General features: G+C 39.3%; 1 protein-coding gene and 1 long non-coding RNA gene across 3 annotated transcripts in view; both read left to right on the top strand.

The window, feature by feature from the left end:
- Positions 1 to 9,329, top strand: part of cacna2d4a (calcium channel, voltage-dependent, alpha 2/delta subunit 4a) — a 78,958-nt gene extending 69,629 nt beyond the window's left edge. Inside the window, exons 29-38 of one of the 2 annotated variants that reach the window (XM_018693605.2) lie at positions 2,902 to 2,916; positions 3,435 to 3,479; positions 3,662 to 3,724; positions 4,632 to 4,702; positions 5,802 to 5,877; positions 5,967 to 6,019; positions 7,167 to 7,222; positions 7,686 to 7,706; positions 8,246 to 8,366; positions 9,203 to 9,329. In XM_018693605.2, coding sequence (XP_018549121.1) covers positions 2,902 to 2,916; positions 3,435 to 3,479; positions 3,662 to 3,724; positions 4,632 to 4,702; positions 5,802 to 5,877; positions 5,967 to 6,019; positions 7,167 to 7,222; positions 7,686 to 7,706; positions 8,246 to 8,366; positions 9,203 to 9,329 — 648 coding nt within the window. The remainder of the gene's footprint in view (positions 1 to 2,901; positions 2,917 to 3,434; positions 3,480 to 3,661; positions 3,725 to 4,631; positions 4,703 to 5,801; positions 5,878 to 5,966; positions 6,020 to 7,166; positions 7,223 to 7,685; positions 7,707 to 8,245; positions 8,367 to 9,202) is intronic. The other variant, XM_018693606.2, reaches the window with a different exon arrangement.
- A 560-nt stretch (positions 9,330 to 9,889) lies between these two features.
- On the top strand, positions 9,890 to 12,011 carry LOC127143536 (uncharacterized). Its single transcript, XR_007815052.1, has 2 exons — positions 9,890 to 9,972; positions 10,109 to 12,011. It is a non-coding gene; the product is annotated as an uncharacterized LOC127143536 (long non-coding RNA).
- Positions 12,012 to 12,293: the final 282 nt, after the last annotated feature.

The raw sequence follows: 12,293 nt of genomic DNA, 5'->3' as shown, positions 1-12,293 counted from the left end.
CAAGCGCGTGTGTGCATATTTATGTGTGTTTGTGGAGGTGTGAATTATAGAGAGCTGTATATGTGTATGTGTCTGTTAATGTTAATGTGTGTCATGTTGACAGGGACCATATGCATGACCATCTGTGCACAAGTGTGTTGTTATGTCCATATCCATCAACTAAGAACTCATTAGCATCATTTGCAGTAGCCTCGTTATCCACTAGATTTATGCTCAATAGAAAGTCTTTCTCATTTTCATTTACTGTGAGCACCCTCTCACCTTTGTTTTCCTCAGTACTCTCTCAGCCTTCCCTCCTTTCTCATCTCCTACACTCCCATCTTCTCTCCTCACCTCCTCTCCTCAGCCCTCCCTTTCCTCCTCAGATAGCTTACATAATCATATTATCTTCCTGTCATGTATTCACTGTCATCTTTATTTCATAGGCTTTGTGTGTGTCTGTGTGCGTTGACAGTGAGCGCTCATCTTGTTCATGTGTGTCCATCTGTGCATGGATGTGTGTGTTTGTTTGTTTGCATGAAATGCCCTGTACAGTCTATTTTAAGTGTTCTGCTCCCTTGAGGGTGAAGATGCTGTACCTTCTGTAAATCCTGAATGAAATACCTGTATCCAAGAGGACGTGCGTAACCAGTCACATGGCAGCTACGACCATCTAGCTAAAAAAAAAAAAAGAAGCCAGAGAGTAAGAAACACATCATGTACTAGCTATTCTGTAAATGTAAAAACCTATGTATATATCTTGAATAAACCAAACAATCGGTGTGCTTTAATCACTAACAACCTAAAATTAGCTTCATTTTATGTGCCAGAGAGGAAGGATAATTGCAAGGACTACTGCAAATAGTCTGTACATCTCAGCAAAGGAGTTACATAAGTCGTAGAAATCCTACCTGTCCTTATAGCTACAGTATAAAGTTGACTACCTTAAAATAAGATGTTATTAGTCGATGAATTATGAATTAGTGAGGTTAAGAATAAATCATGAGCTTCCCTCTAATGGGAATCAGTCAGAATGTTAATAGGAAAATGTTCTGACATCACTGTACAGTACACTCTGCTCTGTCTGCTGTCTCACCCATGGTGTTTAAAAACTGTGTGTGTGTGAGTGAGAGACAGTGAATTATCAAAGAAGCAAGTATAAATACGAAGGAAAAAAGACTGTGAATAGTCAACTTTATACAGGTACATCACATTAAAATATACAGAGTGAATCCTATACTGTAACGCCCCATATGCTTCTCACAGCCCATTGCTGATGTTTATTGTATGACAGCAAGTGGAGATGTAGCGAGAGCAATGGGAATCAAAAGATGATAGATTTTTTGCCATTCACATCTTGGCATGCTCTTTTATCTCACTGACAAGACTCAGGTGTTTCTCGTTTGTCTGTAGTTCTCTGTACTTGCATATGGTTTCTGTGTGTGTAATAATACTACACTTAAATATAGAATTGAAATATAAAATTATAAGAAGTTATGTCTTAACAGAAACATTTTGTTTTTTTCTTAGTCGTTTGCAGACAAGATTATTCCATGGCTTTTCTACATTTGTTTTATCCTAAGCAGCTTCATGTGCTCATGTAACTTGATAATTTTTAAAATCAGGATTTATGTCACAGTAAAATTCAGGATAGAATAGTATAAAATGGTTAGTTATGTGTATGTGTGTTCTTCATTTGAGAAATATTGTGTGTTTATGAGTAGACAGTGGGATCATTAGTTGCAGTGACAAACTGTTCGATTGAGTTTCAGGGAATGAGAGTGATAATTGATGCTCTTGCCATCACCTGACTCCTCCTGGAGCTCCCAGACGAGACACATTTACCAGCACAGGATCCAAGGGAGCTGCCTCTTATGAGCTGTTTAGATTTAGATAGCTGGCTCTACACTGAAGGAAAATAACGTGTATGAGATATAGACTTGTTGCTTAAAGAAAAGATAATGTACATATACACTGGAAATATAATGTATAATCTCCATGAAATTTACTGTGCATATTCATGCTCCCCTGAGGGTGACCCTTTTCCAGTTTGCACTCTTCACCAGTCCAAAATTTTAATTTCTGGCAAAGCTGTAGGAATAAAAGTTGTCAGTATGTTGTTCAGTGAACATCGTGACCTATGGGTTTCACTAGCATGGCTTTAGACTCAGATTTGTTAGACTTTACATAATTAGCATATATAGACTTACATAGTTTTTCTCAAACTTCTTCCCTCATCATTTGCCCGTAGTGTGCGGGCAAGGATCATCATCTCTGTCAGTCCACTCACTGAATTACAGTTTATTTTAGGAGGCAGTGATGGGAAGCAGAGAGGAAGACTGACACTTTGCTTTAATAGGATTGAAAAGGATGATAGATTGTCTCATTCACACTTGACACGCTCTGTATAGCCTGACCATGATTCCAAAGACATATTGTCCATAGACCCTCATCTACACGTACTGTAGACATAAGATGTGACCATAAAGCCAAGGAGAGCTATTGTCACTTTGACTCATGGCCAGTCCTCTGATGGAAAACAGAACTGTTAGATGGAAAAGTTTACAGATAGTGTTAATGGAGAAAAGGTTTGTATTAAGAAAACTACAGTTATATTGATAAAGGGCAGTTAAGCAGAGTGCAAGGATAAAGACTTTGTTTTCAACTTTGTTCAAGTCCACTTGAAAACCTGTTAAAACCGTGATGGAAATCTTTATTCATTAAAGCAAAACTGCTGGTTTTTGTCCATTTTTGAAACATCTTTGAGAAGATGAATGGTTTTGTCAACAGCACACAAACAGTGGCAGAGTGAGAGTGAAGACTGTCTAGTCATTGACTTACACACCATTAACTGAAGTAATGTTTCTCTTTTTTCATGCTCTTGTTTTGTCTCTCTTTGTTCCTCCCTTCGTATCTTCTCAGCCAAATGACACAGATGTAAGTATGCATAATTTTGCCTCCCTTCATTTCTTAAAAACATCACTCTGCTTTTTGTACAGAACCAAATTTAACATTTTCCACACCTGCTGAGCTCTGTGAAGTCAGCTTCACACCCCGGCCAGAACAGAAAACACACACATCCACGCAGTCACAGGCATGCAGTAAAATAAACATGCGCAAACTTGCAAACAAGACACTCAGGAGCCCATCTCAGGTAGATAGGGCATATCGCACGCGAATTAACACCTTCTCACCAACGCAGACACATTTTTTTTCGCTCATCGACATTGACACATGTTCAAGCCTAACACATCCACAGACAAACACAGACAGAGCATGTGTTCAGATAATTTCCTCACGTACACAAATATGGCCTCCTCTGGGCAACACATACTCATCAGATAATAACACCTATCACACTCACAGTCATCACTTTCACCTATATTTTGTCAGTGCATTGGTGAAACACATTGCAAGCATTTTCTTTTCTCTCTGTGTACCTGTCTGTTCTCCAGTGCTCTGATGTAGAGGGGGTTTGTCCTCTTCGGTGTGACAGTGCTGTGAGTATATTAAGCCAGACATGAATTTATAACTTTACTCTAATACCTGTGTATTCAAGCCCCACTGCAAAGGCCCCATTTGTGATTTAATTATATAATAGTTGTATGTATTATTGTGCTTATTATTTTCTTTGTTGCTGATCTTTTATTTTCTCTGTCTCTGTCTCTTTCTCTCACCTCAGGATATCGACTGCTACGTGATTGACAATAATGGCTTTGTCCTAATTTCTAAACAGCGCAATGATGTGAGTTCACACACACACACACACACACACACACACACACACACACACTCACACTCCGACATAGAGAGAATGTAGCTGTAGTGCTGTTTATTCTTTGACTTGATTGTTTGAGAGCTCTTAACGCGCGTCAGTATTTATTACCTGACGAAAAAAGAAACACTCTTGAAATACAGATCCAAACTATCCTATTATTATTTATAAATAAATTCATACATCTCACAGTCATTTCAATTTTCCCTCTGATCGCTCCCCTCTCTCATTCTTTATGTGCAGTGTGTAATATTTAATTTAATTTCATAGCATATGCATGACTATCTGTGCGCAAGTGTGTTATGTCCATATTCATCAACTAAGAACTTATTAGCACCATTTGCAGTAGCCTTGTTAGCGGCTACATTTATACTTTTAATTTAAGTACTGACTCTTACAAAACACACACATGTTAGGTTTGAGGGGAACATGTGTTAAAGGAATAGTCTGTGATTTTGGGAAATACACCTATTCACTTTGCTGCTAAGAGTGAGATGGGTGTGTGCTTGTTGCCTGGCAACCTCACGGTGATGGCTCCATTTTTGAAAGGTTAAACAAAGGAGATATAATGTGTTAATAAGTGAAGTTTAAGATGTTGGAATTCAGACTTTGTCAGGATATTTGTAGTGGCACACCTCCACTGAAGGAGACTTTCCAACAAAGTCATGTGTGATAACATACATTGCTAACAAACATACACACCAACATGGATGAATAATTAATCATATAGTTCACACTGAGGTGAAAGTGGGAAGGATGAACACCAAAGAAAGGAGCAGATATTCCCTCTGTTGGTTTATCATGACAGGAATTCAATAGATCCAACCACACAATTTATCTCACACAGCGTTTATGTGGCTTTTCTCTTTCCTGGTAGGCGGGGAGGTTCTTTGGTGAGATTGACGGATCAGTGATGACCACACTGATCAGAATGGGCATGTTCAAAAGGTAACATCGTTCATCACCTGACAGACTAGTTTAAAAGATAGTTGAGTGTCTGTCTGTCCATCTGTCTGCTTCTCTGTCTTGTCTGTTACCTAAGAACAGGGAACGACTCAGGCCTGAATCTCTCTGGTCAGATCCTGAACTTTTCCCACTTTGCAATGTCAATTGATATTTTATACATCCCTGGTATTTCATATTTATGATATTATGCATTTGAATCTGACTTATGAACATGATTACATGTCACCCCTATGATGTATCACATCATTAGTTAGTGTTGTGTAATGTTGTAACCTGATACTTGACCTGTAAATGTTTCCTACTTTGTTTCCAGCTCTTAAACACCTAAGCCTTGCATTAGTATGCATGTGAAACCCATAGCCTGGAGGATGTTCTTTGCTGTCATTATAGAGACTCAAAAGCTTTGTTTTTACTGCTATATAATGGTATAGTCTCTGCCTTGTGTTGTTCTCCCTACATGCTGAGGGTAGTTAATTCACCCTCTTGCTGTTTGTGGAATAGATATCCCTGCTTCTCCCTTTTGCTCCCCTTTGAGCTTCTTAGGCTGCTTTGGATTTTTTTTCCCCCCTCTCTTACTTTTTGCCCATCTTTTATGTTTGAAATCTCATGAGTGATGTGCTATTTTTAAACAGCTAAAAGATTTTGTCATGCTTCATTTGACACAGGATATTACATAACTGGTTTTGAGCATGCATGAACTTCAGTGGCTGAGCATGTTTGTGTGTGCAGTGTATGTGCATACATCTGCAAAATTGTATGCATATTTGTGTGTTCTTGTGCTTCTACCTGTGTAAAGACCAGATGTACTCTGCTGTGTAGAAAAGTAAGAAAAGGTTGAAAGACTGGGTCAATCCTCCGTTTAAGAAGGAAAGTAATTGCAGCTCGGGGATGATTTTCTTTGCAGGTTTCCTTCTTTTCTAACCTAAGTTAGGCATCAGGGTTTCCACAAAGGTTAAGCTCAGCCATGCGCTGCTGTGTGTAATAGTCTGGAGGGGGGTCAAGAAATCGATGTAAGTCAGTGAAATGCTGCCAGAAGAGCAACACTGTGTGCTTTTGTGTGTGTGGGTGTGTATTTCCTCAGGGTGTCCTTGTTTGACTACCAGGCCATGTGTAAGATGAACTCACACTCTGTCAGCAGCGCCCGTCCACTTCTCAGTGTATGTACACTAAACTCTCTGTATATGATATTGTCATGATGGGCCAATCAATTCTGCAGTAACTATAATCTATCCATCTATCTCTGCAGCCTTTCTATGGTTTGGCTTCAGCCCTCAAGTGGTTCCTCTCCAACTTTCTGCTGTAAGTGTTGCTAGGGGCAACCAGAATTGGCTGTTGCAAAATGTAAAGAATTTTTGTCAAAAGTTGCTGTCATTTGGAAAGTTTGTTTCTTAGTTGGCAGCACTGTTACAGTATGCACACAAAAAATCCCAAATGTTAGTTATAGCTTATCCTTATAGGGTGTCATTACTTCACTATATTAGCATTATTATATTACAAAATAGTTTATTATTCAAGTGAAACATTACTAAACTGCAAGAATAGATCGATATTTTGGGGTCAATTATTGAGAGTAAGACACAAAGATCAGTTCCACATTTGAAGCTACTACCAACAGTCAAGGGGAAACTGGGGGACACAGCTAGCTTGCCTCTGTCCAAACCTAAGAGAATTTTCTGGCACCACAAAGGATCCAAGCAAAAACAACAATTCATTGTTTTACTGGAAGTTATGTGCTGGTCTATTTCTTGGCCAGGGGCAGTAACATTCTGTAGTTTTTGCTGGTTGACAGGACGCCAAGAGGTTACTATGCCTGGCCAAGAAAAAGTCCAGCTCATGACCTCCCTGTAAAACCACAGTGTACCATTTTTACAGTTTTGAAACATTTTTGAGATGTAATTAATTAGCTTCAGAGGTGCAGGTAGGTGGATTTTGTCAGCTTTGCTCATAGCCAGGATAGCTTTGTCCTTGGTTTCCAATCTTTATGCTAAGCTAAGCTAACCAACTGCTGAATGTAGCTTCATATTTACTGTGTAGACAGAGTAGTATTAATCTCATGGCAAGAAACCAAATAAGTGTATTTCCCAAAATTTTCAACCATTCCATTTAAGTACAGTTATCAACCCAGGCTGGACGATGGGAAGTTTATAGAGGGGCCCCTATTTATTTAGAACAACAGTTTAAGGCTAAAGTCACTTGATACATCTAGTATCTTCATTAAAAAAGAGCAGGCTAGTTATCTAGTTAAGACAAAAACAGCTACCAAAGCTTCCAATTACTGCTGAATAACTTGAGGACCCATTTAATATTCCCATGACACAACTTTGGGTCCTGTCCCAGTTTTTGAAAGCTGCATGCAATCTGCTTGCAATCTGCTTTAGTCTATTATGAAAGCCATCTAATTGACTCCCTCTCTCTGTCCACTCTCCTCCTCTCTCTTCTTCACAAGGTTTCTCCTGGAGTTTAATATTTGTGGCTTCTGGCACACAGAGCATTTTGCCGATGGTGAGCTCACACAGAAAAAAATGTGGCCAATTAAACTCTGTGTCTATGCATCTTTATCACAAATGTCCTATATGTGGTAATCATGAATATTTTGTAAATCAACCCTGCCTTGCAGAGCAGATCTGGGTGACTGCACTGTTTGCTTTATAAACCAATTCTTTGTGAATAAATAAAACCTTTCATTATCATCATCATCACTCTGTCAGTCTGCACAGTCATGTTATTGTAATGTCAAACATGCATGTTGTCTCAGTTCAGTACCAGGAGTTGTAACTGATGAATGTCAATATGGGATAAAAACATCATGTCCTCTCACCTCACCGCTCATCTGCTTCTGCCTCTATCTCTCCATCTATCACACATTGACCCACCTCGTTACTCCACCTGTCAATCATCTGCTCTTCCACTAACTCCGTGTTATCATCATCATCATCATCATCATCATCATCATCCCTTCATTCAGCAAAGCCATCTGTCAGTGGGTGTGAGTATTGTGTCTTGTAGTGTTTTTGAGGAGGATCAGTTGTTCAGTAAAACCTTTTTTTCTCCATTTTGCTGTTTATGTGTGTTGCAGTGTTTGTAGAATACTTCAAACAAAACAAAATTTGGTGTGTCCGATTACATAAGTAGCTCAGTGGGAACAAGTGCAACTGGCGAATTCTTCAAAACAGGAACTAAGCATAGAGTTTCTCTGAAGCCAGTGTAATTCTGAAGAGGACAAACTTAGCTCACAGCCAGACATGTGAAATTTCGACAAGCCATCATGGCTCATCTTTCAGCTTTCGAGCCCTACATTTCACCTGTACACAGGCACCTTATTCTTTTTTGAAGTACATCGGCAAGCTAAAGCACCTCTGGTAATGGTGGACAGAGCAATAAATGGCTGAAGTGTGAAGCAGTTAAGTAGTAGCCCTCCTTCTCCTGCCAGCCTGTCAGTCACCAACAAAATGTCACTCTTACACTGTTACACACCCTCATTCATATTCCAAACCTCGAGACATGACCCTTATCTATCTCTATTAGCCTCAGCTCATAAGAAAAAAGGGGACATCCTGCAGCCGTGTGACACCGAGTACCCCAGCTTCGTTTACGAGCCATCAGTCAAAGAGACCAACAGCATCATTAAGTGTGGACGCTGCCAGAAGTAAGCACACACTCACGCACTCTTATACACACACAAATCTGCAGTGCATTCCTCTCGAAGCCCTAGACCAGTCATATTAAATTGTCCTTCTAAAATCCATTTTCTACAGCTTTGCTCTGCTCTGCATACTAAGAGCAGTGTGTGTTTATGTGAGTATCAGGAAGAGGGAAATAGGTAGAGAGGAATGGAATTAGATCAGGGTGCGCAGGGAAATAGAAAGACCGAGAAGCATATGTAGAGTGAGAGAGAGAGACTGGAAAACTGAGAGAAAGTATTAAGTGAGGTAAATGAAAAAACAGAGACAGGGGAAGAATGGGTGACAGACACAGAGATGGAAAAACAGTGGGAGGCAAACGGAGGGGGAAGAGGAGTGAGAGGGGAAAGCATCTAAGCTTGTGTATGTGTGTGTGCGAAAGAAAGACAGAGAGAAAGACAGAAACCTGGAGAGAACACTCTGGTTCTGAGGTTAGTCTGTATTATTTCAGCTTATTTGTGATCATGGTTTGAGTGTGAACGCCCCCGTGTGGCCAAAGGTGGTATAACACATCACAGCCCCTGCTTTTTGACCCTACCATTTTGGTTGAGTGGGGTGTTTAGTTGACAATGTTGCCGCTGCAACTAAATCATGCAGTTGAGCAAATCTGCCTTTTTTCTCCATTAATATATGTGAAATATTTTGTTCCTATTGTTATTTTTTAGGGTCAATGTATACATTGTACATCCCTCAACTAGGTGCCACCTACTAAAAAATGGATTAATGATGTGAGAGGTTTTCTGTCTCTGTCTTTTTCTTTGTGTGCACATTTTCACATTCATCTCACATTTGTGTGTGTCAGAATGTTTGTGGTGCAGCAGATACCAGAGAGCAACCTTCTGATGCTGGTGATTCAGGCAGACTGTGACTGTTCCAGACAGTATGGACCGATCACCATGGAGCCCAAGGAAGTCAAATATATCCTTTGATATTTTGGTATTCGCTGCATAAGCTGGTTCGTTTTGAGAAAATAGCTCCTGAGCACAAGCACACTTGATATTTCTCTGCATAATTCACTTGGATGTTTGTAGCACACTCTCAGTTGTACTCGTAAAGTACAGTATCATGTTCCTCAAGTGACCAAAATGTACCAATAAACATGATCAGTGTATTTCCCTTCCTGACTTTGTCCAAAATGAATTCTCTTTGTACTGCTGTCACTGCTGCTACAACTCCCACTCTTGTTCTGTAGAGGGCGTAGACAACAAGCAGGAGTCACTAATGTTACTGCAAGCACAGGATCCCTCACTGGCTTCCCACACGTGAACACTTTTGATGAGGCTTTTCCCCTTGCACCATGCTCATCTCACTCATTGTGTTTAACAGATTTCAGTAACTGTACATTTAATTCTGTTTGATTTGGTACATGTGTGTCTGCCATTGTATATCTGTGTAATATGTGCCCTATGGCGCCTCTGTATTAATATTTGAATGAGAATGCATGAGAAACCTCTGCTGCCGTTGTTGTTGCTCCTTGACTCCGCTGTACATAACGCCTCAGTAAAGTGTGACAGGATGAGGTCACAGAAGATTCGCAGACGACCCGAGTCCTGCCACGCCTACCACCCACAGGTCAGCTTCTCATGAGTCCACTCCAAACTACCACACTGGTTCTGTTATTCTTATTCATTCTTTTTTATTCAAAGTTTGATCACATCGTATCAGTGTTAAATGGCTTGAATCATGAAATCATTTTCTGTTTCTGTAGGAGAACGCCAATGACTGTGGAGGAGCTTCTTTTATATCTCTCTCTGCCTCTCTCTTCTTTATCTGTCTGTCCTTCTCGGCACTTGTCTCCTGATGATGGACAACTTTGCTGTTTCATCCATTCTCATATAAAGGAGGAGACTGGAATAAATCAAGAGATGTGTTTGGACACTGGACACCTCAAGTGGATTTTTTGGAAAACATACCTAATTCTGCACAGTTTGCTCATGACAACCACAAGCCTAGTCTCTCCTGGTGGACATTTGATGTGGTTTATGGGTATTTGTTGAATAATTCCTGGAGATTAGTACATCTGAAGTTAAAAAAAAATAACAGCAAAGAAAGTAAGTTAATGGGCTGTTGTTGCCATGGATACTTTTCCATTAGTTACTTTCTCACACACCACTTTGCATCTTAAAATGAAAAGGGACTAAAGAGATGGTGGTGCCTCTGACATGCATTGATAGAGAGGATTATGAGTCACAAGGTGCGACATAACAAAGTCCAGGGGGGAAACACACATGTTTCTCATTTCCCATATCACACTGAACTGTGTGTTGCAGACACACGTGCATATTATATATGCGGCTGCAAGCACGCACACCTCCAATACAGAGACATCCAATATTTATCAACCACAATGCTTTATTTACAGACTTTGCTTTTTAATGTTGAATAACAGCCACTGTGAGAAGGGTTACAGCAATATGTGGGGAAACACTGTTGTGCTGCTGGTGGGAGTCATGTTATTGCAGTGTTAATGGATAATGGACAATGGATAAGGCTACGGCTCAGTGCCTAGAGTAGAGAGCAGTCACAATGGGGTTACATAGAAATGAGATAAGTATGAAAATGCAATAAGGATGATAAGAGTGGGGATTGTCAGACACTTGGGGATTTCATTTTTTAGTTTATGCTTTGATGATGTCCCAAAATTTTTTGTTTCTTTAGAAAATGTCTGTCTGCCTTTTCTGTCTTATCAGCTGTGTCTTTCTCTGTGTTTGTACATATTGTTTGTAATTATGTTTGTCTATTTGGCTGGACATGTGGAAACTCTCACAGGGTATAGGTCTACAATCAGCATGGATTACACAAAAATAGACTAAGGTTTAAAATGTATTCAGATAAGATTTTGTTTTGTTTTTCGCTTTAAAAATGCTCATACACAGTTTCAATCTGCATGTCTTAACCACAAAGGATTGTGTGTACAATGTATAAATGATTCAGGAATCCAACAAAGAGTTAATTAACTGTAAGACTATTTTAATGCATTTGCTGAAGACTGTGTTTAGACCTCAACATCATGTATCTGCAACTGATTGCTGCCATAAATAAATATATCATTTTATAATTTCATGATAAAAGCAACAGAAAAGGTGACACTCACTCTGAGAAACAACATTATCATATGGAGAAATACATTTTTGAAAATGTCATGTTGATACATATGTAACTGCAATATAAATTGATATTGTAAATCTAATTACATAGTATTTTTGTATACATCTGCCTGCGTGGTTCATATTCAGGACTGTTCTGCTCAGCATTACATTGTATTCTGGGCTGTGGGTGTCCCAGTAGCTTTTTCTATATTTTTCATCATCTTCCAAAGCATGTCTTTGAGTTGAATTAATTCTGATGACAAAATTGCCTGAGATTTCGCCTGTTCATGTATTAGACAAAGATACATATTGTGTGTGTGGATATGTATCATTACAGTTTGTTCTCTCTTGCTGGGATTATGAGAGTAATTTGACTCATTTGTTTCAGTTTTGTTTGTAATTTCCACTATACAATATCCTGTATATTGTGTGGTTGATATGTCCACATTGTATGTTGGTTGACTTGACTGAGGCCATGATTTGTACAGTCAATTAAATTCTCCTTATGGTTTTTGTACTGTATTTGTTGTCACTGTGTGCTGTTTTGTTTGTTGGCTATAGTGTGGCACAAACATGGATTAGGCTAAGACAGAGAATCAGTCCATAGATTCCAATCAAACAGTTTAACCTTTATGCTTTAAATTGGCACTGGCAAGGAAAAGAGGAAGCAAGAAAATGCTTGTAAATCAACAAAAATTATTTACATTTCTAACATTATTTGTAACAACTTTGTACTAGTGAGGGATTCTGTCTGTTGCAGCACCACTAGAAATAATCCAAAGACTCTAAACAACACAATTTCAC

This window comes from Lates calcarifer, linkage group LG18 (assembly GCF_001640805.2).
Source record: "Lates calcarifer isolate ASB-BC8 linkage group LG18, TLL_Latcal_v3, whole genome shotgun sequence".
NCBI classification, from domain to species: Eukaryota; Metazoa; Chordata; class Actinopteri; family Centropomidae; genus Lates; species Lates calcarifer.
Note: the sequence above shows the minus strand (reverse complement) of the source record. Positions and strands in the feature narration are given on the sequence as shown.